The sequence below is a fragment of the Engystomops pustulosus genome, chromosome 4, assembly GCF_040894005.1.
Source record: "Engystomops pustulosus chromosome 4, aEngPut4.maternal, whole genome shotgun sequence".
Taxonomy (NCBI): domain Eukaryota; kingdom Metazoa; phylum Chordata; class Amphibia; order Anura; family Leptodactylidae; genus Engystomops; species Engystomops pustulosus.
In genome coordinates, this window is record NC_092414.1 from 124,137,183 (window position 1) to 124,165,051 (window position 27,869).

Sequence of the window (27,869 nt, forward strand, 5' to 3'; positions counted from 1 at the left end):
TTTTTAAATGTAGATAAAATTATATATATATATACACACACATACGGTATATATATATATATATATATATATATATATATATATATATATATTATTGTGACATTCACATCCTAACATTCAACATAAGAGTAACAGGAAGGAATGGGGGGAATACCAGAGGTGGGCTTGAACTTGAAAATATTTACTTATTTTTGATGTCATGTTAAAAGATTTGCTTAATTGGGTGGTTTGAAAACAGTTAAAAGTGTAAAGTACAGTGCTAGGCATTTTAAGTAAACCGTGCTGCAGATTCTTCATAAGAAAAAGCAGCAGTGTTAAAGTTTTCAAAATATGACCCATAGAAAGTCATATTGGCTCTTTCAGAAGAGGAAAATTCAGAATTCACTGGGATAAGTGGTGTCAGTAGCAAAGTAGTATTTAGGAAGCTGCCCAGTGCCCAAGTATTCTTTGGGTCCAATGGCCACCTAAGTCTACAAGAGTAGACTTTGAGTATACAAGAATCTCTTTCATTGCTGCCGCACTGACCGCGCACACAAGTGGCTGACATCATAATGTGTGTGCAGCCAGTGCGCAAAGACCGGCCGCCAGCCACCAACAGCAAACAAAAGAGGAGGTCCTGTAGAGGGCATTGGAAAGGTGAGTCCAGAGAGGTTTTTTTATATGCTGGGGATCCTGGGGAAAGGAGGCTAGCTATATACTGGGGCATGAACTAGCTATATACTGGAAGTATGGGATAGCTATATACTGGGGGCAGGGGGCTGGCTCTATACTGGGGGCATAGGCTGGCTATATAATGGGGGCAGGGGCTGGATCGTTATATACTGGGGGCATGGGATGGCTATATACTCAGGTGCATGTGCTAACTGGCTATATACTGGAGTGCACAAGCTTGCTGTCTATATACTGGGGGCATGGGATGGCTGGCTATATGCTGGGGCCATGTGCTAACTGGCTATATAGTGGGGGGGCATAGGGAGGCTGTCTGGCTATATACTGGAGGGCATGGGATGGCTATATACAGAGTTGCATGTGTTGGCTGGTTATATACTGGGGGCATGTGCAGCCTGTTTATATACTGGGGGGCATGAGCTAGCTGGCCATATATTGGGGGCCTGAGCTGGCAGGCTATATAGAGGGGGCATGTGCTGGCTGGCTATATACTGGGAGACATGATCTGGCTGGCTATATACTGGGGGGCATGGGCTGGCTATATACTGAAGGGCATTGGCTGGCTGGCTGGCTAGCTATATACTGGGAGGCAGGGGCTGGCTATATACTGGGGGTATATAGCTATATGTGCTAACTGGCTATATACTTGGGACTGGCTTGCATGTGCTGGATGCCTATATACTGGGGGCCAGGGGGCTGACTAGTGATATACTGGTGGCTGGCTGGGGTGGGAGGGAAATGGAAGGCTATATTCTGGGGGGCAGGGGAATGGCAGGCTATATTCTGGTTGGAGGCTGTGATCAAAGCATTTCCCTAGGATTATACTTAAGTCAATAGGTTTTCCCATTTTTTGTGGTAAAATTAGGTACCTCAGCATATACTAGGTTCAGCTTATATTGGGGTATATACAGTAACTGCCACGTTTTGATACTGCCCCACAGATATGACAAGGGTCTCTGTATAGCCCTGAACAAGCAATACTTATACAGGCAGTCCCTGGGTTACATACAAGATAGGGTCTGTAGGTTTGTTCTTAAGTTGAATTTGTATGTAAGTCGGAACTGTATATTTTATTATTGTAATACCAACCAGAACTTTTTTGGTCTCTGTGACAATTGGATTTTAAAAATGTTGGGTTGTCATAAGAATCAGGATTAACACTAAAGCTTCATTACAGACACCTGTGATAACTGTTACAGCTGTTTATTGTAGCCTAGGACTAAAGTACAATAAATTACCAATATCCAGAGGTCCGTTTGTAACCAGGGGTCGTATGTAAGTCGAGTGTTCTTAAGTAGGGGACCGTCTGTGTGTGTCGACTTTTGACTTTGAAAAGTCCTCCAAAGGCCCTTGAACTGTAGCACCAGCATTCTTAAGGAATATTTGGTTCGTAATGCATAAAAGCAAATTGTAGCTTTCCTTTAAAGGATCCTAAGAGTTGGTTGTACAGATGGTGAAAGGTGTCACTTACTTGTAAAAGAAATTTATATCGGGTATCTTTTTTGGAAAAGGGAACATTTCAGGTTTAATGGTGATTCCATCCAGGCTTCGTTCAATAGTACCACCTGCATTCACAAGAAAATAAAAACAATAAAATATTATGATATAAACAGTTCATTCCCATTCATTGTATATTAACAGAAACATGGACTAGTGGACTAGAGTCCACTATGGTGAATAACACAGGTATTTGCACACTATAATAATGTGTTACAAAACAAAAACTGTATGTACTATTCACATGCCATCAGGAGAAGAATTTATCGCTGAGATGCTTTTAAAACTATAAAAATATTTTTTAAATGTATATACATACACTGCAGATGAAAATTAGAGAACAAGACACAATTTCCTAAATGAAAAGGTCAATATGTAGTCCAATGTGTATGTATGCTAACATGAGTAAGTAGCTTAATTCATAAATTGTATATATTTTAAAGCACTGAAAATGTAAATGAGATCATTTTAAAAAAAACTGACAGAAAATGACAAGTCATTCAAAGGCCTCTATAATTCCTACTGATTGGTGACTGTTGTAAACTTCAAAAAAATAGTTGTACTCTTTATGGGGGAGATTTATCATAGATCTCTAAGAGCAGAACTGTTCTAGTTGGCCAGGGCAACCAATCAAAGCTCAGCTTTCATTTTGCTACAGCTGTTTATAAAATTAAAGCTGAGCTATGATTGGTTTCCACGAGCAACTAAAACAGTTTTACATCAGAAACTTTAAGATAAATCTTCCCCTATATCTCAATAATATTTCTCGGTGCTGTAGCCATTGCTGTCCTATAATTATGATCATCACAGGTTTTGCGAAATACAGGTTTTATGTTGATATACTGTGGTAATTTTATAAAACACTGTTCTAGTGGCATGATGTACCCCTTACAGAAAGCCATCAAATGCTGATCAATGGAGATTACATTATTTCAATTGATCATACATGGTTCTCTAATTTCGATCTCCAATGTGTGTGTGTATATACACTATATTTGGGTTAAAAAAAATTTGTAGACTCTAATTAAAAGTCTAATTGAGCTAAATATTGATAAACCTTCATGGAATAATGAGCTGTAGGTGCTCTGTCCATTGAAAAGGTCCTCAGTATCAAACCGGTTAAGGTAAACACACAGCAGACTGATTGGTTTGTCTTAAAGGAAACCTACCACTTCCGATGGTCGATATAAGCTGCAAATGCCGTGCACCAGCTCGTAATGTTTTTAAACAGATGTAAAGCGTTTAAACGCTTTATTAATCTTAATATACAAGTAGCTTCACCGTACCGTGGTCCGCGCTTGGTGCACCATGCGCGCGACCACTTCTTATTCAGGCGCACAAAGTGGTTGCTCGGTGTACCGTGCGCGGACCATGGTGCGGTGAAGCTACTTGTATATAAAGATTAATAAAATGTTTAAATGCTTTACATCTGTTTAAAAACATTACGAAAATAAGCGCACCCTGAGTTGGTGCACGCCATTATAACCACCATCAGAAGTGGTAGGTTTCCTTTAAGACAAACCAATCTGTGAGTCTGCTGTGTGTTTACCTTAACCGGTTTGATACTGAGGACCTTTTCAATGGACAGAGCACCTATAGCTCATTATTCCATGATAAATAGAGAATGAAACAGGAAGCAGACATCTCAGTTCTCTGTGTAGTGGTCAGTCCACATTACATCAGATCAGCTCCTATCATTTAAATTGGAACTAAGCTGCAATGACTCAGCCACAAGACAGAGAATGAAGCTGTCTGCTTCCTATTTCATTCTATTTGTATTGGCTGCTAATAACAGCTAATCTATAGGTGTCCCCAAACCCCAACAAACAATGTAATTTAAGAAGATGAATTTTTATATCCTGAAAACCCCCTCTATGCACTTATCAATTATTTCCATCAAAGCACAATTTCTTTTATAATTATTTTTGCATTATTACAGTAGAAAATGACCCTTAAAATTCTTAGTACCGTAAGTTATATATATGGCCAAATGTTTCTATTTTAAAAACAAGTGTTTCTACAATAAATTGACAGAATCATATTTTCCTATTTAAGCTTGACTGTCCACATTAGAGGGATACACAGTATGTAGACATATTGTCCTTATATAACTCACAGGTCAATGTAACCCTTGGAGTCGAAATTATCTGCTCAGATGAACATTTCTAAAATTTTTGACATTTGCATTTTCATGAGAAGGCTAACATGTCACAGGGAGTCTGATCTCATTGGGGATATGTAAGCTACTAGGCTGCCAGAGTTAATAAAAAGAAAAGCATCTGTTAGCTGTCTATCATTTCATGTATAAAATTGTCCCACAGCAAATCCTTAGGGAAGCCCAATAATTCAGTTCCAGCTTAATACATCTATATGGTCAGTGCCATCTAATAGAGGTGAAAAACTAATTAACTGATACAAAAAGGGTGAGATTTCTGTACATTCCTAACTGACAACAGCTAGATATGAAAACTTATCATCTAACACATAAGACTGAGTTTATGTGTGTGTGTGTATGTCCGCTAAAATTAAACGTGAGCTCTGATTGGTTGCCATGGGCAGGCAGAGACAGAAAGAGACAGAAACAGCAGAGACAGCAACAGTCAGAAACAGAGACAGTGACAGTCAGAGACCATCACTGACAGAAACGGTCATCGACAAAGATAGTCGGAGACAGACACAGGCAGAGACAGAAACAATCACAGAGACAGTTGGAGACATTCAGAGACAGTCAGAGAGATAGAGATAAATCGAAAATATTTTTTGTTAACCTATTCTATTTTGGTATACTTAAGAGCAGTTATTTACTATTCCAGGAAATGTGGGGAAGAGCTGTAGCTAGTATACACCTTCAAGGGGTATTCTCATCTGGGCATTCACTTTCAGTTTCATTAATCTGCCATATATAAACATTTCTTCAATTAGATGTTATTAAAAAAAATGTTCCTGTGTGAAGATAATTTATCATAAATGTAGTGATATTGTCCCTTAGAAACAAGACTGTGTCCTTGGTTACGGCCACGTCTGCTGGAGAGATTGCACAAAGAAACAAAAAGTTTCTGAATATTAAATGTCTGGGAGTTACTGCATATCCTACAGCCGCCCTGTGGTAATGATCGCTGAATCCTGGTGGTCAGGCAGAGCTCATTAGCGCATGTCTGGCCAGCGCTGCCAGAGTGTGACGTGGTCGTATCCGGGGAAGCTATCTCGTTTCTAAGGGACTACATGACTACATTTATGAGAAATTATCTTCACACAGGAACATTTTTTTTAATAACATCCAATTGAAGAAATGTTTACATATGGCAAATGAATTTAATTAAATGTGAATGCCCAGATGAGAATACCCCTTTAAGCTATAATATAAACCTTTAAGCTATAAACTGTTTAACATGGAAGCATCACTATTATTGACTATATAGTACACAACATTTGTTGGGTTATTCACATTTCAAGTCATTTTTTAATTCAGGTAACATTTATATTACCTAGAAAGGCATCAGCTAGGCTCACGGACTGTGATGACAAGGCAGTGCGGAATCCTTTGCTGTCTGATGGAATGATAGTCGACTGACAAACAAAGGTCTTGACAAAATTAGACACGTCCTCTGCTTCTGCTTCCATCTCCTTTGTTGTGACATCAGTTATGTTGTCAGTACAAACTGCCATCTTCTCCCCCTTAGACCGAAACAGACACATTTACAACAAATTTCTTCATCAACTTCATTACAAAATACAAATAAAATACAATTGGTCTCGTTTGAAAGCTTTGAAGAATGTTTATAAGCTTCTTCTGCTAATACTATGAACTATCCCACTACTGCAAATACAAAAGAACCTGTAAGTAACTGTGTAGTGGCTGTACTTGAATAGTGCCATGCTGCAGTGATAAACATATTCTAGGGATATGCCATAACTTAGTAAAATAGTAATTGATCAGAGTGAAGACAAAAGATTTTCCTAACGGGACATTTTTTCATAAGCTAAAGAAGTTTTGCCGAAACAAACATAAATGTCTTGTTGCTCAGTTTTTGACTGCTTGATCTGTAAAATATGGAGAGGAAGTCCCCTAGACACATTTCTATTATGGTAAAACTGCTTTTATTTATACAATTTTATTTCATTTTGGATTAATCCTTTTTTAACCATAATGCCCAGGTGTTTCTCAAGGTACTCATTCACATTTAATGGTAATCTGCCACTCATCCTTCACTTGCTCCCCTTCCCTCTATATGCTGGAAAACTTGCATATTAGCTCGGTGCTGCCTAGATTTCCTGCACAGACCGGGAGAGGGAGTGTGTAAAGGAGCAGGGAGGCAGGGGAGAAGGGCTCCAGAGCCCCTGATATTAATTTGCATCTACGTCAATTTGCATCTACAGGAGCAATGATCTTAATATATGTTTATTTTTAGTAATGCTCAGCAGGATTTATAGTAAATCTACCACATAGGGTAGTGTTAGATTTCATTTAATGTAATTTATATTGCAATACAATATTTTCTGTTGGCCTATAAAAAAAAAGAATAAAAAGTATGTTAAAAATGACAAGTAAAAAAAACACAAGGACATGTTCTGTGAAGACCACTCTGCCAGGAGTAATGGTGACAGTATACCACAGTGAAGTTATCCCCATTCTCTTACATGAAGTCTTTATATACCTACAGCGATGTTTCAGAACATGTATTGTACACTTTGTACTTTTCATACATGACAGTGCCCCACCTCCCCTTATAGAACCTGGGAACTTACTCCATTTCCACATAAACTGATGTTGAAAAGATGAAAGTATTTAGTTCCTTTCGAAGTAAAACTTGGCCCATTAATGAGAGTTCCCACACTGCTGAGATTGTTAAAGTTGTATATCAAGCTCTGGTTTTCATACATATAGGAAAAGGTGCAGTCACTGTAACAGGCCGAGTGATCCTGAAAAATGAAAAAGCAAATTTGAAAGGCAACATTTTTTTAAGTTGTGGACAATGAGCTCATAGATTGAAAGCTCTTGCAAGCAGGACCCACACTCCTATTGTTTATCTGACCATGTTATTAATCTTATGTCCAATATGTTATATGTAATTCATAACCAGTAAAGTGCTGCAGAATATAATGGCGTATTATAAAAAACATTTTTTTTAGTTAGACCGCGTGCACACAAACGTATGTCCACTGGGCTGGGTGGGCATACGTCCTCTCCAAAGAGATCGACGGTGTACGGGTCGTAACACGGGGAAAGATAGGACATGTTCTATCTTTTTCCCGTGTACGGAGCAGTACGGTTCCACACGTGCATACATCCCACATACATTCTTGTGCATAGGGCCATATTATGCTGAGGAGGAGGAAGATTGTTAATGGAATTGTAAATATAATGCTTTTAAAGTCAAGTCTTAAATCTAAGTATAGTAAATATATGTACTATATACTATAAACTATATACTATATACTACTTTTTCTGTCACTCCTATACATTGGAAGCTCTTGCGAGGAAGACCCTATTTTTTGATGAGCTACTCTGGAATGTCTGATTTTGTCTGTACAGCTCTGCACAGCCTCTGATCTGTATAGTTTTGAACAGCATTTTTTTACATGTATATCATGATATCAATTTACTGTTATTATTATTAACAAACTCTACATTTAAATCACAGCAGGTATTGTTAGCTGTTATCATCATGGATTGCAAATCTTGTATCTTTAAATAGCATATTAGGGAATTCTGCATTCTGTCTCCAACAGAGAAAAAAATGAGTACAAAGAACATCCCTTGCATGCTCACTCTTATGGGCACTGGTGTATTACACTATTAGCACATACTGTAATACTTCACTAGGGCTGTGGGGATCACCACCAAATTGCAGCCGTGTACTCTAGGTCCAAGCAGCAGGACACCCAGTCATAACCTCCTCTGCTGGAGATACAGGCAGTCCCCGGGTTACATACAAGATAGGGTCTGGAGGTTTGTTCTTAAGTTGAATTTGTATGTAAGTCGAAACTGTATATTTTATAATTGAAGTTCTAGACAAATTTTTTTCTTTTGCCCCAGTGACAATTGGAGTTTCAAAATTTTTTCTGTAATTGGACCAAGGATTATCAATAAAACCTCATTACAGACACCTTACAGCTGATCATTGCAGTCTGGAACTATAATAAAGCACCCAGAGAGCTTCACCAGAGGTCACACTGGGCAGAGGGGTCCGTCTGTAACTATGGGTTGTCTGTAAGTCGGGTGTCCTTAAGTAGGGGACCGCCTGTATTTGATACATACCCTGTCAACTTAAGCTCCTGTTTAACTGAGCATTTCTAATAAGGGAAATGAAGATTGGTTTGCCCATTAAAGAGCTAAATAATATAACAATGTAAGATGAGAGAATGGAAATTAAAGTTGTTTTACATGAATTTGGAAAGCTCCCAGGGGACCATGGTGGAAAGAAAAATGAACACATAATGCTCCTAGTGTTCCTGATCTCAGTGTCACTTAATTACTTATGGTTTTTAACATTACAGGGGGCCAATTAACAAGGGGACAACATAGGAAATAGGAACATAGGAAATGACCTCCCATTAAATGAAACATGTCCATTGACCCCGGGAACTTCCAGCCGGGCATATACCCTAATACCAAAGTACCAAAGTGACACAAAAATCAGGAAGCAGAGCAGGGTAAGTATTTATTCTTTTTTCCTGGGGAAAACCCCTTAATAGAAGTAGGAGCAGGTAATTGATTGTAGGAGGGGGTATTACATTGCGGCAGTGCATTTGAAGGCTATAACCATCTTGACAGCCATTTTTATAAATGTGATGCATCTCATATACATCTCTTATATATATATGAGCGAAGAAGATATAGAGACTGCATGACGATTTGTGTGCCGTATGCATACTGTAGATGGAATTTATTGAATAGTTTTAATCAAAAACAATTTTCAAGCTACAGTATGCAAACTGCACACAAATCCTCATGCAGTCTCTATATCTTCTTAGCTCAACATAAATTGACAGCTTAGACAGGACACATTATAACAGACTACACAATGTTGATGTTACAATAGAAACAAATACATATAAATTGAAGCTGCAAAAACAAAAATATAATGAGATGAATTGGTTAAGATGTTGGGAATAGTCTTTAAACTGTAGAATAATTTTCACAAATGGAGCTTCATAAAGTGTATACAATACTGTAGATATTAAAATGATGAAGTATATTCCCTGCCAAATACTCTACCCCTGGATGAGGGCCTTAGAAAAACGCTGCTCTCGGACTTCTTGAGCTCCTGCTCCCTACCGGGACTCCCCTCTGAGGCCATCGAGACGCTCAACTCAGAGTTAACGTCGGATGAGATAGAGGAGGTGATCAAAGAAATGCCAAATGGGAAATCCCCGGGCCCAGATGGGCTCACATATCTTTACTATCAGACCTTCTCCCCTGTGGTGCTGCCACATATGACAAAAGTATTTAACGCGTTCTTACAAGGTGAACCCATGCCTACAACTTTCACCCATTCCTATATCACCCTTATCCCCAAGCCTGGGAAAGATGCAACCGATTGTGCTAATTATAGGCCGATTGCACTTCTAAACGCAGACCTAAAAATATTCACAAAACTACTGGCCAATCGCCTGATTCAGTGGATTCCTCAGGTAATCCATAAGGACCAGGTGGGCTTTGTACCTGGACGACAAGGTGGCGACAACACGAGGAGAACAATTGATCTTATCGATGTAATTAATAAGCAAAAAGATCAGGCCCTAATTCTCAGTTTAGACGCAGAGAAGGCGTTTGATCGCCTCAGCTGGCCCTTTATGTTTCAAGTCCTGGAACACATAGGAATAAAGGGTCCCTTTCTCCAGGCTCTGAGGGAGTTATATTCAAATCCCACAGCAGAAATTAAGCTCCCACACGCGTCCTCCCCACCTCTGCGGATCAAGAATGGTACACGTCAGGGTTGTCCACTCTCTCCCCTCCTCTTTGTTCTTTGCATTGAACCCTTGGCCTCCATTATCCGTCTAGACCCCAATATCCATGGCGTTATGGTTAGAGACAAGGAATTTAAATTGTCGTTGTTCGCAGATGATATCCTGCTCACCATCACTCAGCCCCTAATCTCCCTACCCAACCTACAAGCGAGGCTACAACAATATGGCCGTCTCTCGGGCTATAAAGTGAACACCTCAAAGACGGAGGCATTGCCCCTCAATTTTACCCAACCGCTGGTAGACCAATTGAAGGGCACATTCAGATATAACTGGAAAGCAGACACTATCAAGTACCTGAGGATACTCCTGACCCCCTCTTACAATACACTGTATGGGCAGAATTTTCCTGGTAGTTTTCAGGAAATAAGGACTCTCCTTAATAACTGGAACAGTCTCCCCCTCTCTCTTTTTGGCAGGATAGCAGCGGTCAAAATGACTATTCTGCCTAAGCTGCTGTACCTTTTTGAAACCCTGCCAGTAGCGGTGCCGTTGGGCGCTCTGAGGTCCCTGCAAGCATCAATATTGCACTTTATCTGGGCGAAAAAGAGACACAGAGTTTCCAGGTCTGTTCTACTCTCTCACAAATCCAGGGGCGGCCTATTGGTGCCGGACATAACCAAATACTACTGGGCAACACACTTGAGACGCATTCCTGCATGGTCCACCCTACTGGCATTCTCTAAGTGGATGGAGATAGAGAAACTGTGGCTGGCCCCTTTTCATCCTAACTCCTACCTTTGGCCCAAAGAGGCGCCTGCGCTGCCTGATTCCCAACTAGGCCCTATCTCATTCACGATTAAGTTATGGAGGGCCTGTTTGGCCAGGTTCCCATTGGTGTCCAAGTGCTCCCCTATGCAATCCTTTTTACACACTCCCCTCATGCAACAAGCTGGGGCTGGGCAGGAAATTAAACCCTGGCATGAGAAGGGTCTATTTAGATTTGCAGATATTGTGGATTACCGCGATAGGAAGATCTTGCCCTTTGCAGCCCTACAGGATAAATTCCATCTCCCACAGGCGGCCAATTTTCACTACATTCGAATTAGACATTTTTTACAATCCCTGGACAGTGCTGAGACAGTCTCGGCACCCACTACGTTTGAACACATTTGCAAAACTGCGACCCAAACATCTGGACTCATATCAGATATCTACATGATACTACTCCATCCCAGCCCAGACGAGCTCATTGCACACCCGTATATGGCCAAGTGGGAGAGCATAGTGGGGGGGCCGATATCTCAGGACACTTGGCGACTGATTTGGCATAGGGCGGCTAAGACCTCCCTGTGTGCTACACATAAGGAGAACCAGTACAAACTGTTGATGCAGTGGTACCATACCCCATCCTTGCTGCACAGATTATTCCCAGACACACCAGATACTTGCTGGCGATGTGGTTCAGTTGGAGGTACTCTTCAACACATCTTCTGGACGTGCCCATTGTTGCAGCCTTTTTGGCAGGCAGTAAAGACTCTCCTTCGGGAGGTCGTAGAGGTGGATATCCCACTCTCCCCATTATTTCACTTGCTGAACGTCTCTCCACACCCCATGGCCAAGGCAACCACAAAACTGAGCTTACACATTCTCACAGCTGCGAGATGTCTGATAGCGCAGTTTTGGAAGAGACAAGCCCCCCCCTCCCGAATGGATCTTCTCTCTAGGGTTAGAGAAACTCGCAGTATGGAATATCTGACTGCTTCCCTGAATAATCGTATTCCACAGTTTGACAAAACCTGGGATCGATGGGACCGCTACTGGATTGAGGAACGAGCAAGAGGAGGAGAGTGACAGGGCCATCCTTTTAGTGTCTTCCCAAGTGGTAATTGTTGTCGTAGTGAGTATGAATGACTTTGTCTTTGTCCGTACCCTTTTTCCCAACCTCTTCAGCATGGTTAAGCATTGATATGATGCCATCTTTGGCATTTGTTTTAATATAGTAGGCATATGTTACTGCTGGATTTTGCATTATGATACGCAAACAGGATATTTACACTGTTGATACTCCACGGGGAAATGGATCCCTTCTCTTTTGTCTTTTAATTATTTTATTATTGGAAAATTTTTATGTGATATGTGTACATGATAACTTGTTTGTTAAATATTTTTGAAAAATAATAATAAAAACACAATTATATAAAAAAAAAAATGATGAAGTAACTGTACCTTATTGCTTCTACTTGCAGGACCGCATGGGATACAAGACTCTTTCCCATTCCCTTGATGAGGGGATAAGTATGTGTTAGGTGGGCATTCTTTACATGTGCTGCTCTCCTTATCAATATAGTGACCAGCGGGACAGGGCACACAGGACGATCCAAACTGCTGAGAGCCCATGGCACAAAGACGACAGCTTGATGCAACTCCATCCATAACATTAGTGGCAGTTATCGAATAGATCTTTACAACGTCGTTTACTAAACGCCGGCTCTATAAAGGAAGTAAAGTTTCAGCACAAGGATATTGTTCCACTTCTTCGTTTTATAAATCAGAGTAATGTAATCCCCCCACCCTGTAGTTCACTGGAATATCATCCATTTGCATACATTAAAAATGTGATCAATGACCTTTCAAGTGCAAGAAGACAGTCTTATTAAGAGTTTATTATGACTTTGCCTGCACAAAACAAGCAGAAAAAAAACAGTTCTCATTATTTTTAAAGATAACTGAAAGCTAATGAAAATAGCACAAAGCAACACATTTCTGAAGACGTTCCTAAGAAAACATATTACAAAGATTTGTCTTTGGCACTGAAAGTGAATACATTTACAATGTCTGGATCTTGTGAAATTAAGGAGTCATTACCCAAAACTGCAGCGCAAAAGAGGAACCATAAATCAAAACATAATTATTGTGCTAAACAGTTTCCATTTATATTATCAGATGACCAACAGAATGTGCTTACTGCTAATATATTACACTTCAGTATATTTATATCCATAATATACAGAGAAAAATAATGGGGTAACGTTGTAAGGAAATTATTTCTATCATTTCTTCTGCAAATTCTGATCTTAGAAACTTTGACTGCATAGTGCAAGAACTGTTTGTTCATGTTCACTTAAGCTTATATTTTGGCACAATACATTGATCTCTATGTACTAGATAATAAATCAATAATTTAATTTGTTATTCCACATCCAAACAATGAACATTAACCTTTCTCCCTTTAAGGCTACTTTCACACGAACATATGCCTGCCCGGGCCATAGCCCAGACGAGCATACAGCTGCACGCTGCTCACTCCTCCCTTCTCCAAAAGGATCCACATCTATGACACCCATCTACGGTGTTCATCCAAGTTCGAAATCTTGAGAGTGGCGAAGGCCCAGTCTTTAAACTTTTTTTATTTTATAAAAGTTCCATAAGGATAAAAAAGTACATTTAGAACAACGCGTTTCGCGCTTCTCCATAAGGACACATGCAACCCAGCTATTCATACGGGAAAAGGTAGAGCATGCTCTATCTTTTTTTCTTTATAGTATGGTACGGTGATAAACGTGTGCTCACTGTACCGTGGCCGGTTGCCATAGGCGTCTATGGTTAGCTATATTCGGCTAATCCCAGTGCACACACTTTTTAAATAATTGTGCAAGCTGTTTTAGCCTCCGACGAAAGAGCACAGTGCAACCATTGGTAAATGAGCACCATTGTGCTCTGTGCACATCCTATGTTTTTACACTGCGCTGATCTGATCTTCCGAGGGCATGAGCATGCAATTCTCGGTTGTGAACTATGCATAAAACATACCCACTAAAATCAATGGGAGTGTGAAGAGAAAAAAAAACAACTGATGCACTTGGATTCCATGTTGGCACTCAGTTGAGTGTACTATGAATACCACTTCACTGTGTTTTTATATACCATTTTTCAATAGCTAAAGTGAAAGTCAAGTTTTATTTTCACTCCCCTTCACCAGTTATATTCCTATGTTACACTTAGGTGATTGCAGAGTATCAACTCAACTACATTTGTAGATAACGATAGGCCTTAAAAAAACAAATAGCTCAAGATATGAAATTAGACCATAATTGGACATTTTTCATTAATTACCATTTGTCACTCAGTTCACAGACAATGGCCTTAGTCTCCATATAAAACTTACATCTTGAGCTTGATTGGTCCTCTGGAAAGCCCAGGTGAACATATATGTGGCATTCTTGGCTATGATGTGTGTGTAGGATTGCTTTTCTCGGTTTCCTCCCCAGGACTCCACCACGCTTGTAGTCTTTCGGTTAACATCCTGTAAAGGAAAATTATTAAAACTATTTATTAGTTTCAAAGCACATGTATATTTAACGTAGGGTTCTCTGTCAACTGTCATTCTAGGACATAGGTCCAGTATTGTGTGGATTTCATCACTTTATAAAGAAAAATTAGATAAAGAAATAAAAAGGATTCAAGGTGCACCTCAATATCTGGATCACCTTTATAGAACATGTCTATAAATGTATACATTTATTACATATAAAAACAGATAGCTCATTTAACCAATTCACATTGTCTACATGAATAAGATCCAGTAAGGATAAGATCCAGTCAACCTGAGAGTGCACTGACACATTTAAGTTAAAGGAAATCGACCATCAAAATCAAGCATTATAAACCATTATAAAGCATTATAAACACATACTCATAGATCCAGACGTTGTGACTGTGGTAAACCTCTCATATTAGTCAACCATGGCCTCCTTCCTTCATAAAATTATTCTTATGAGCCAGAACGTTTCTGGGGGTGTTACCTGAGCACCTCTATACTGTAGCTTCACAGGCTGTGACACTGTACTGAAGCACCACCACCCCTCCCACTGTGTGTTGAAACCTCATCTGCTGGCATGAGAATACAGCTGATTACCGTGGTAATCCTCTCATATTTGTCAACCATGGCCTCCTTCCTTCATAAAATTATGCTTATGAGCCAGAAGACCTCTGGGAGGTGTTACCTGAGCACCTCTATACTGTAGTTTCACAGGCTGAGACACTGTACTGGAGCACCATCACCCCTCCCACTGTGTGCTGAATCCTCATCTACTGGCATGAGAATACAGCAGGTGGAGGAAGTGGAAAGTGCTGAGGGAGCAGAAGAGATAGACATACATACTCCTGCACAGTGTAACAGCCTATTAATCTACAGCATCAGCATAGAGGGGCTCTGTTAACAACCACCAGAGCCATTCTGGTTGGTTAGAATTATTTTATAAGTTGATTTTAGAAGGAAGGAGGCCATGGATAACAAGTATAAGAAAATTACCACAGTCACAGTGCATGAATCTATGAGTAATTATCCCTAGCTTATTATGCATGGTTTTGTTGCTGGATTTCCTTTCACCCCTTCCCACCGTAGACCGTTTTTTGCGTTTTTAACTCCTCACCTTCAAAAATCCAAAACTCTTATTTTTCAACGTAAAGAGCTCTGTGGTGGCTTGTTTTCTGAATAACAAATTGCACGGTATGTACTGGGAAGCGGGAAAAAAATTCCAAATGCAGTGAAATTGGTGAAAAAAAAAACGCATTTGTGCCATTTTCTTGTGGGCTTGGATTTTACGGATTTCAATGTACACCCCCAAATGACTTGTCTACTTTATTCTTTATTCAGTACGATTACGGGGATACCAAATTTGTAAAGGTTTTATAATGTTTAACAAAAATTAAAACCTCCTGTACAAAAAAAAAATATTTTATTTAGGCATTTCTGGTGCTAATAACTTTTTCATACTTCGGTGTACGGAGCTCTGGGTGCTGTCATTTTTTGTGACTTTTGATGACTTTTTAGGACAGAACAACCTTTTGATAGAATTTTTTATATTTTTCAAAATGGCAAAAAAGTGCCATTTTCGACTTTGGCCGCTATTTTCCGTTACAGGGTTAAAGGCTGTGAAAGGCTTTTTTTAAATTTTTACTATTTTTCAGACCCCCTAGGGTACTTTAACCCTAGGTTGTCTGATCAATCCTATCATATACTGTCATAATACAGTACGGCAAAATATGGGGATTTTCCTCCTCATTCATTACAATGTGCTAATCGCACATTGTAATGTAAGGGTTAAAACAAGACAGCCTCGGATCTTTGGAAGACCCGAGGTTGTCATGACAATCAATCGCGGCAATTCCCCCACCACCACCACCACCAATGACGTCACAGAGAGCGACGATCCTCACCAAGATACTCCATTTTTTTTAAGCTTTCCGCAGCTTTGCTGGTTGCGATCGGTGGGTTAACACCACCGATCTAGCACCGATCGTCTGTGTTACAGGTAAGCCTTGGCTGCAATATGCACCAAAGACTTACCGGCTATGGAGAAAGCTGGGCCCTATCCATGCACCCACACCTGACGTGTGTCATATATTACGTCACATTTCGGTAAACTGCAACACAACTGTAATGTAAGAATCTATCTAATATGTTTCATCAAAAAAAAATCCAAAAAATGAAACCAAAAGCAAACCAAACTGAATACAGTTCTTTAGGATTCAGTTGTGAAGTTTGAGCTGTAACATGTGAATGTACCCTCAAATTGAATATTTATTAAGGCTCCCTGAAACTGGCAGGTTTTACCGGTGCTCCAAAAGAGCGGCCCATTTTTAGTAGAGTTTTGATCATTAGAAGGTATTCATTTTGTAATTGAATTTCTTTTTTAACGTTCACGAGACCCTATTAAAACCCTTTACCAAATGCTTGGCTGGAGATTTTGCCATTCCTTTCATTTACATTGAGGTCTACATGCTACATTTCTCACATTTTCTCTGAGAAAAGAGTGAAGCTAGAAATTCAATAGTTGCTATATACGGTCATTGTATACCGAGACCCATACTACTATAAATAGTAGTTGAACAGAATAATCCTACTAAAACCACTATATTATAAAACCAAATCACTCACCACCATGAAGTACAATACACAATCCGCAGAACAAATGGTTTCAAAGACAAAAGTGATCCTGCCCATTTCAGCGACATTTGCTCCTGATGTTGGAGGTCTGAAAATAGTAATAAAATAAAAAGTGAGGATACTAAATATGGTCAGATGGGAGAAGAGAGTTTAATCAGCTGGGTTTAATTTTTATATTCTTTTCTATAGTTACATAACAATTATAAAGGCAGGTTTATCAATGACGGGCAAAGCCGAAACGCGTAGATCGTTTGTGTCTACCTCCAGTGAACAGTGAAATATAATGCCGTTTTACTGAATAAATATTAAGGATTTTCTGCAACAAAGCGAGTGCTAGATCCTTCTTCCTGTATGCCTGCATTTAAGAAGCCATTGGACTATCCAAGCATCAAAGGTAGTTGCCAAAAGTTTATCAATCTCTTGCAGGCATTATTTTGTCTTCAGTCGCAAAAAAAGGACTAAAATGCCACATGGGTTTTGGACAATTTGTACAACAAATACAATGAAAGAAGGACGGCCTAATATGAGGGACCATAGCTCGGTAGGAAAAGGGTGTAGGAAAACATTATGCAAATGCATCAAAAATTCTGGTTCATTATTCTGCCATGAACTATCTTGAAGGGAACCTGTCACATGATGTTAGCCAATTAAAGTACTAGCACTCTAAAGTAGTGTATGAAATGTCCTAGAGTATCGGAAGTCACAATCCCGCTGCAGCCTCTTTTATTATATATATCGGTAAACAGGTGAGATAAAAGAAGAAATTCTAGAATTAATTTCATAACCTAACTGAGGGGGCTACTAGTTTAATGGGATAAATTCTGGTGACAGGTTTAATTAATTTACACCTGATACCTGATACTTTTAGACACTTGATAAAACTGCCCAGGTATTTTTTACAGCAAAAGAAAATATGGTAGAGTTCATTCATTGTATAGGCTCCTATGCCATCCTTCTGCCACATGGGGGGACTCATCAGGGATTGCATGCCAGTTTTATAGTATACAAACCCTGAAATAATCACAATTACTAGCAAACCACTGGTAATTGTAATTATTTCCCCCTTTACACCACCTCCACGCCAAGTAGGCCTGGCATTTCCTGAATGAAAGTTTGCGGGTCACGGGCACAATTCTATGCCAGGAAGGACCTAGCGTGGAACTTACACTGCACAGCCGCACATCAGATATAACATGAGCCCAGAGACTCCTGATGGATCCATTGGTGCCGGAGGAGTAGGGACTCATTGTGCCCATTCTCTGGCATATGATAAATCTCCCCCTATATCAATATGTTGGAGTAAAGAGGATCTGTTACTCTAAAAAAAGCACTAGGAGCTGCTTACTACAGTAAGCAGCTCCTAGTGGTTCTGCATTTTTAGCAGTGTTAAACTGCTAGCTTTATCGGAACCCTCCAATAAAGCTAGTAGACACTACAGTGCCGTACCCTAGGAACGCCGGACCAAGCTCACCGCGGTCCAGTGTATTCATGAGGGGGGGCGCTCCAAGGCTCTTCTTCTTCCCTGGACCACCCCTCATTAATATGCCAGACTGTAAGCTTGATCTGGCGTTCTGAGGGTATGGCCCTGCAATGTCTCCCAGCTTTATCGGAGGGTTCCATAAAAGCTAGCAGTTTAACACTGCTAAAAATGTGGTAGTGTTAGGAGCTGCTTACTTTAGTAACCAGCTCCTAGTGCTTTTTTTAGGGTGACTTTTAGGGTGACAGGTCCTCTTTAAAGTCTGACATGCAATTCTTTGGCAGAAATCAAAGGGTAATCATCAAATAATTGAATATCTCTTCAACTGCATCTTCTTTCAATACAGTTTCATAGCTTACTTGAATCCAGGAATATGCAAATTTAGAAGAAGATAATCATTGTCAGATCCACCAGCTCCACTCTGGACATGATCTCCAGCAACTTCCCAACCTGGAAACAACACATTTTAATTTAGTGATATTAGAGAATTCAATATTCATCAAAGAGTTAGATGTAACTAGAAATTGGAAAAATAATTAGAAACATGACTGAAAATGCTGAAAAAAGTACACATTTTTATTCAACGATACTATGCTATTATACAGCTCAGGAGCACAACTATTTCGTATGGACCAAAAAAAAGGCTATTTTGCTGATAGCAGCTGACTCTCTTAAATGGGGTACTGTAGTGTGTCATATCTAAAGACAGATTTGTTAAAAGTAACATTTAAAGGCTTACTGTCTACTACTTATACTTGTACTTGTAGGAAACAATGCTGTCATATAATTAGTTGTCCAGGAGAGGGAGCCATTCTATTAGAAACCTTTGTAGATCTTTGGCCCTCTTGTGTCCATTTAAGGTAATGCAGTCCATTTGAGAGCAGGACAAGCTCAGTTTCATATAGACGTTTAACAAGTGACAAGTATCTTAATGCATGCAATGACTTACCATTCATTCCATCACATTTTGAGTTTCCTACATTAAAGCAGGACGTTTTCATGTTGGCAGGGAGAACATTCCACCACTTATATTCAAATCCAAGAATAGGCTCCGTTCCAGCAGCGCATGGTTTACATTCTGTAGGAGAAAACATCATGAGACTATCACTGATACCAATGTCTAGGTAAGAGTGCAGCATAAATCTTTATTTACACTATGAAATGACTGCCAAGTAGAATAATATCAAAGGTCCATACAGCACAGTATCCTAAAATCATGTGATGCACAGAGTTCGAGGGATTACATATATAACATAGAGTATATGGGGGAGATTTATCATAAGTGTCTTGAGAGCAGAATTGTTCTAGTTGCCCACGGAAACCAATCAGAGCTCAGCTTTCATTTTCCTACAACTGTTTAGAAAATTACAGCTGAGCACAGATTGGTTTCCATAGGCAACAAGAACAGTTTTACCTCAGACACTTCTGATAAATCTTCCCTTATAAGTCTATATATCAATCTATATGACACATATATTTCGTTAGATGGCAGACAGATAAGAGTAGACAGATCTATGCAGCTTTTATGTGTATGGCTAGCTAAACTCAATAATATACTGTATCAATAACTGACTAATGACTAATGAACATTTACTTTAGTTAATAATTACATGTATAAGGTTAGCTTGCAATATACATAAAGCCAACAGCTTTTTCACTTGACTCCCCAATATAAATAAATACATGATGGCTTCTGCTAGGTGATTAGAACAAGGAGAAGAAATAATACCAGTCTTAGGCTACATTCACACTAACGCGTGCCTGCCATGCTACACACACATTGGCGCACGGGAGAGGAGGAGGGGGTGAGCGCTGCCATCTTTTCCCCAGGTATGGAACAGTACGGTGCCGCAAGTGTGCAGCACCGTACCGCTCCGTGTGTCCATTGCTGGCCTATGGGGGATGTATATACGGCCGCAAGCTTGTGGCCATATATACGTCCCCCAACGGTCGTGTGAATGCAACCTTAGACATATTGGGCTACATGTTATCTTGCAAACCGAAAAAAAAAATCAGGCATCTGAAATTCCATTCCTCCAATATTTTATCTCCATTAACATATGAGAGTAAGCAGTCACCTCTTACACTTTACATGGTTTACTAATCCTACTGGGACATACATCTATTCTTTATATGAAACCTCTAGGGACAATCCTAAATAATATAGAATGCACAGCCATTGTTATAATCATGGGGCATGCTATCCATCCACATCTTACATCTTACCTTGTATGCCATCAGAGAAGGTCCCAAATGGGCAGGGAGAACAAGTGGATGTCCCATTGCTATAAAACCCTGGGTTGCAGGGGGGGCAATCTTCCTTGGTTCCAGATGCTGGAAGCTTCATTGCATCAGGCATATCTTCTCTGCATATCTTTGGTTCAATCCATTTATATATGACCTGAGTCTGAACAAATGTAAAACACAGAAACAGTCAGTTTTGCTTTCATCAACTGTTATGGGCTCCCAACATTCAAATTCTATGGCTGCTCGCCATGTCCCCGTCTTTCAAATCCCACAGGAAATACTTAAAGATTCCCTCTAAGCCAATCACTGGCTCAGGGAAGTCACCCCTGCAATCACTGGGTGAAGGCCCAGAGATAAACTGACAGAAAGTGGAGTTCAGCAATGTTTTGCAATGAAGAAACATTTTTTCTAATAAATGTTTTGTTTGTTAACCATAAATGTGCCCCAGTCTATAGCTCTGTACACTACAGGGATTTACAATATTCTGTCCATGTGGTTGCAGCATTGTCTATTCAATTTTAAAGCATTAAATGACATTTCTCTTATTCGGTTATTGTATTGAACATTTTTCTAAAATCTTAATAAACACACTTAGGAGTATTATAAGCTATATATACGGTATATGCTTTCATTTAGGATTTTTGTTACCGAATGCCTTTATCTTGCAGCCCATTTCAATACAGTTTTCATTAATGTATCTGTATGTATGTTAGTTAATTTCATTTACATGCGCTGTATTTGGAAAACTGTCCGTTCTTATATTGGAAAATAAAATCAGTAAATTTTTTCATAAGTAACATTTGTATGGGCATGTGGATTGAAACTTTACATTAGTAGCCCCTACCAGTAAATCTACCATTAATATAAGGCTACATTCACACAACCGTAGGGGGACATATGTACAGCCGCAAGCTTGCTGGCCGGCAATGGGTGCATGGAGCAATACTGCACACGTGTGGAACCGTACCGCATAGTACACAGGGGAAAAATAGAACATGTCTTATCTTTCCCCGTGTTTAGGCATCGTGCACCATGGATCGCTATGGAGAGAGGACGGGTCACACCTCTTCCTCTCCATGGCGTTGGACGTAGAGCCGCCCGGCCGTACCCATGCAGGCAGACGTTCGTGTAAATGTAGCCTAAGGCTGCATTCACACTGCTGTTGCCTGCCGTACCATAGCACGGCGGGCAATGGCAGCGCGCAGGGAGAAGAGGAGGGGGTGAATGCTGCTCCTCTCCACAGGGATGTATGGCGCACGGTGCCGTAATACGGGAAAAAAAAAATATCCTATATCCTATCTTTTTCCGGGGTACCGCTCCCGTAGGGTGTATTGCGCCCATTGCCGTCTATGGGGGATGTATATCGGCCGTATATATATACGTCGGCCGTATATACGTCCCACTTGGGGCTGTGTGAATGTAGCCTTAGAGTTACTGATACTGTGAACCCACAAAAACCCTTAGAATATTCGTAGGCTTAGGACAGTGATAGGATTTATAAAAGACATTCCAGGTTTATTAGACTGCATCATAACAAAAGGTATAGATTACCTTTCCTTCATTGTCACAAGGAGTGTGTATTTGAAACGTATCTTTGTTTGAGCATGGAGGACGATCTAAACACTTGCTGGCTCCTTCATCTAAAAAGAAATAGGATTAATTTTAATGACAACATCATGATTTTATTTAAATGCAACTCAACTTAACGTGATTGCACTGCCCTACTAAGGAGCCCGTAGCTACGTTACAATAATGAAAGATTGTCACCAACTTTTACACTGCTAAACATATTTTTAAAAGTTTCTTTTTAATTTAAAACAGCTGTAAAGATCACAAGGTGAGTCACTTTTAGAGGCTAGAGGGAGAGCATCACTATTATAATCTATAATACTATAATATCTGGCCCCCCTAATACACATTAGATGGTTGTCTAGTTCTATGGTCTCCAAATGGAGGGAGGATGATAAATGCCAAGTAAAAATAAATCTACTACCATCAGTATTTTAAACCAAGCAGACTTATATGGCGATGTGTGTCTGTTAGATCATCACTGAGAGAAGGGCATGAGAGGGAGAAGCTGTTACTGAAATTTGAGGGATCATGGGAGTTGTTGTATACTGTGTCAGTCATCTGGAGATAACTCCGCCTAGTTTAGAAAGCTCACAAAATTTTGTGAACAATAAAAGCAAACTATTTTAGCCCTGTTTTGTGATTAATGTCATTGAGTTTTGTTGTATTCATTTATTTATAGCATTTTTATAGATTTTTCCGACATTCCTATTCCCGCAATGTATAGCTAAGGATGTATGTGATACATCAGAAGGCTATAACTCTGGATCTATGGCACCTACAACCTCACTTCTGAAAGAGGAAAAGGAAATATCTTTCTAGGGGCCATAGAAGTTGAGATATTTATGTTTAAAGTGAGAATTTCAGGTGTGACGGCAATTTTACAGTTGATATCTCCAGTTCCCTATTACTTAGAAACACAAAGTAAGTTTCATATGAAAAAAGGAGATTGGATGAGGTTGCACACAATAGCTACTGTCACCTCACAGATAATGCAAATATTGACTTTATATGTTGTTAACTAATGTTCATGTTATAATCCTACACAGGACAATCTGAGAACACACTTGCTCTCTTATTTTCATATATTGAGGAATGTTTTTTTTTTTTACATAAATTTAGCGAAACGATAAACATTCCATTCCCTATGCCTAATGTGGCTACATAAAGAACCACAAAAGCAAGACAGGATGTATATCAATGGTACAACAATCTTTATTAAATCCAAAATACAAAAATATAAAAACAATTAAAAAGCACTAAATGTGCCAAAGTCCAGCGACCAAGCTGGACTTTGCTGGTAAGTAACCAAGCTGGTAAGTAACAATAAGGTTATAGGTATAGCTACCTATAACCTTATTGTTACTTACATGATTGCATTTTGATTATGTCTTTATTTAATTGTTGGTAGCTTTGAGCCAAACCAGGCTCTGATGTCCTGGCATGTATACCTTATTCATGACTTTTCTTGCATTGTGCCCAGGGTTGGTCGCTGGACTTTGGCACATTTAGTGCTTTTTAATTGTTTTTATATTTTTGTATTTTGGATTTAATAAAGATTGTTGTACCATTGATATACATCCTGTCTTGCTTTTGTGGTTCATTACCTTTATTTGGGATGTTTACATGTCTGGGCTCCTTCTGCCCAGCTATTTTTTCATAGACCCGTTTTTGTTTAATGTGGCTACATATTAATACCACAACCCAGAACATGTCCAAAAAGTTATATGTAACATAAAAAACAAAGACAATTCTGAATAAAGTTTTTATTTCACACCATCCTCTATTATTCACACCTTGGTAATGGCGTTCTTACTCAAATTCTTATGAACTGTGGAAGGTTCTGTTATTGTGTGGCTAATACAGTGGTGCACATTTCAAAGTAACTTTTGTTAGTAGCTTATTATTAGCTTGGTTTATGAAAATATAGTTATTTTTTATTTTGGTTATCATTGTGTAAGGGAGATAACAATAATATATCTGTCAGAACTCGCAAATGGTACTGATGGGATTAGGTTTCAGGCTTCTTGCTGGAAAACCGCACCCAGAGCTGCCTGTGATTGACAGCTCCATTTCTGGTCATGGGAAAGCTGGGTGTGCCTCTGAACTCGTTTTGCCTGCAGCTGCGGTTTGAGTGATGGACGGCTGAGCCAGTCAGTGCAGGAGGTAGTGTCCATTACAGCCTTATATTCCGCTCAGCCCCTTCATTGGTGCTGGTTATTGCAGTCTATCTGTTTATCTAGTGCTCTTGCCATTGCATTTCTTGCTATTCTGTGTATTGACTTCTGCTTTGCCTACTGACCATTCTATTTGCTATACGAATCTGTACCTTGCCGCCATCTTGGTTTTGACCCGGTTTGTTTGACTCCGCTTGTCTGTCTGTATCTGTTGCTTGTCCCTCAATATCGTTTATCTTCTAGTGTGACTCCACCTTCCTGTCTGTCTTGTGTCAGTTACCAGTGTGAACACTGACCTATATCTGTATTCTGGTTACCTGTCCACTCCACCATCCAGCAGCTGCCAGACGAAGTAGGTTTTCCTGTCACTTTGTAGGGTCGTTCAGGGACCGTCAGTTTGGTTCCTGATCAGGGCGGTTTATCTGCTTTAGGCAGGGCCTTAGCCTGCAGGGACTCCACAGGGTGAGTTCGCCACCACCTATCTAGTCTGACAGCTAGCGCCAAGCCTGGTTGTGGTTGGGCAGTTGCTGGACAGGTACTGACAATATCTGTGTGAAACTCCGAGCAATTTTCTACAAAAATGGTCTGGCGCCCCCTGTGGATTTAACGTTCACTTTGCTGCATATTTTTATGAATATACACATGTAGAGTATGTATGAACTCCTCATATCTTACTGTTTTATTCTTTATACAATTCTTTATACAAGTAGTTTGGATTTGTAAATTTTTTGTGCATTTTTGTACATTTTTTATTCATCTATTATATTTAGGATATGTAAAGTTATATATTTTCTGTTTGGGACACATATTAATAAATATTTTAATATTTTTAATAAAAATTTCATGAAGGTGTCTATGTCTAAACTCTTTAATGCAATTTTCTGTGCAAGTGTCTATATATGTATATATTATATATTAATATATGGTTTGTGTCTATGCGACAATTTCAGTTTTATTTTTTCATATCATATCAAAATTGTAAAAATAACGTGACAACATTTCCAGAAAAGCATGGCAGGAAAAGGGTTAAGTTAACAAGAAAGCACTTTGATCAAATAAGATAAATTACAATGACAGATTAAATTACAATACAACAGATTTATGCAAAGTTTGTTGAAAAGTTAAGAATGTCATAATCATGGAATACCTGAGTATTGTGTGTCCTGTTTGCATTTATTGCACTCCCTAGCTCCTTTGTCAGAATAAGTGTTCCTAGGACAGATCTTGCAAAAAGAAGATCCCGGTGTATCGCTGTATGTACCAGGTTTACAAGGAAAGCACTCTGATGTGTACGCAACTCCTGTAATAAGAGAATAATATTTGTTGTAAAATACATGTACGCTTTTGAATCAGAACTGTTATAAATAACTAAAGCCAAAAATGACATTAATAGCCTTAGACTTATTAAAAACAGAAAATAACTAAATAAAGTTAATAGAAGGGAAAAAGTTTGAGAGGATAAGTTATTACTGGAATTGTTATGTTAAAAATAAATATGTATTGGGTAGACTTGGTTTATGGGTATTATAAGATTGTAGCTGTATACGAATATAATCCTTCTACCATTCAATGACGCTATCAGGACATGGCTAGGACAATCATAGTACTTAAATATAAATCCAAGAACCAACTATCAGGCCACATTTTGTGAATAAACTTTTATAGGATTATTATTCCTAATATTAGGAATTGTGCTTCTCATCAGCAAACTAGCATACACTTGTTTGTTCTGAAAAGACATCACAGAGGGCATCTGGAAAAGCCCCCCAGAGCCCCTCAGGCTCACGAGCATAATATCAAAAGTTAATTTTAGAAGAAAAGAGGCCATGGACAACAAATAAAATAACATTACCACAGTAACAGTGTCTGAATCTATGAGTAAGTGTCCCAGGTTTATCATGCTAGATTTTGATGGCAGATTTTCTTTAAGGTATGTACAACTCATTTTTATTTAATATAATCACATCATGTATTTTATGTAGTTTTGATATTTAGACTTAATTTAACCGCTCACAAGGAAGAACATACCGTATTTGACCGTTGAGTCAAATATGTATACAAGGAAAGTATATAAGATTTCTGGAATGAAGTTTACCTTCTATAGTAATGTTCTTTATTAGGACTGGCTTCACCACCTTTGATCCCAGAAGAATGCCAGTAGTTCTCCAATATAAAATGTTGGTTCCAGATTTTAAAGCTACCTGCAAAGTTAAAATTAAACTAACTTACTAAATTTATTTTCCAATGGGAGGCAATTAAAACAATACTATAGATGTATCTCATTAAATTATATGAGGCAGAAAATCCCACAAGGTAAAATGAATGTCCTAAAATGGTTTTACACTATATTTATATTTTTTAATGACTAAAGTTCATCAAGAGATTTAGCAATTAAAGTCCTGCACCAGCAGCCCAAATTACATAAAAAAGCAGCAACCTGTTCTGATTGTACAAAACTGACACAATAGACATCATATAATGCCGGCTCTTATGCGGAACACTGCAGTCTAACAACTAATACACTTCACGCAATCATTTACAAGAATTAGGAAGTCATACCGAATGATGCATCCATTCACTGTTCTCTGAAAGTTTTACCCACTTTTCTGATGCAGAACTTGTCTCTTGACATTGGTCATTTTGTATCTGGAAAAGAAAAAACACAAATTAAAATTCAATTAAAAAAAGGTTAAGGCATAATGTATGCTATAGGCTATATACAGAAAATAGACCACAGCTTATTATTCATAGAGGGTGATTTTCACATTAAATGAAAATTGGAGTAAATCTCAGCAGCAGATCTTCTACTTTCTCCACTTGTATGAAAAAATCATGAAAGAATATTCAATAGTCAATCACTTGACTGGGCCATTATATACACAGTTGATCTTCTTTAGGCTAAATTTTGACTGCAATTTGTGTCCTCAGTGAAAGTACAAGTACAGGCAGCCCCCGGGTTATATATAGGACATATGTATATTTTATAATTGTAACGCCGGACAAAAACTTTTTTGGTCTCTGTGACAATTGGATTTTAAGAATGTTGGGTTGTCATAAGAAGCAGGAGTAACACTAAAGATTCATTACAGACTCCTTTAATAACTGTTACAGCTGTTTACAGTAGCTTAAGGCTAAAGTTAAGTAAATTACCAAAATCCAGAGGTCCGTTTGTAACTAGGGGTCGTCTGTAAGTCAGATGTTCTTAAGTAGGGGACAGCCTGTACATTTATAGGTACCGGTACATAAAATAACTTGCAACCTTAAGAATGTATTTTTTTATCCCTTAACCCTTAAATTTAATGACCAATTTATCCAGGACGATCTTCATTAAATGCTCCACCTGCATAGTCAGGCTGCTACCTTGGCTTCTTAT

The 27,869-nt window shown here is 39.0% G+C and overlaps 1 protein-coding gene across 2 annotated transcripts in view; it reads right to left on the reverse strand.

The window, feature by feature from the left end:
• ELAPOR2 (endosome-lysosome associated apoptosis and autophagy regulator family member 2) overlaps window positions 1-27,869 on the reverse strand; it is an 83,465-nt gene that overhangs the window by 11,507 nt on the left and 44,089 nt on the right. For both annotated transcript variants that reach the window (XM_072147293.1, XM_072147294.1), the window contains 13 exons: window positions 27,056-27,142; window positions 26,592-26,697; window positions 25,644-25,796; window positions 22,302-22,390; window positions 20,730-20,910; window positions 19,453-19,581; window positions 18,863-18,953; window positions 17,018-17,114; window positions 14,243-14,380; window positions 12,304-12,567; window positions 6,913-7,086; window positions 5,652-5,841; window positions 2,141-2,234 (listed from right to left, as the gene is read on the reverse strand). In XM_072147293.1, coding sequence (XP_072003394.1) covers window positions 2,141-2,234; window positions 5,652-5,841; window positions 6,913-7,086; window positions 12,304-12,567; window positions 14,243-14,380; window positions 17,018-17,114; window positions 18,863-18,953; window positions 19,453-19,581; window positions 20,730-20,910; window positions 22,302-22,390; window positions 25,644-25,796; window positions 26,592-26,697; window positions 27,056-27,142 — 1,793 coding nt within the window. The remainder of the gene's footprint in view (window positions 1-2,140; window positions 2,235-5,651; window positions 5,842-6,912; window positions 7,087-12,303; window positions 12,568-14,242; window positions 14,381-17,017; window positions 17,115-18,862; window positions 18,954-19,452; window positions 19,582-20,729; window positions 20,911-22,301; window positions 22,391-25,643; window positions 25,797-26,591; window positions 26,698-27,055; window positions 27,143-27,869) is intronic.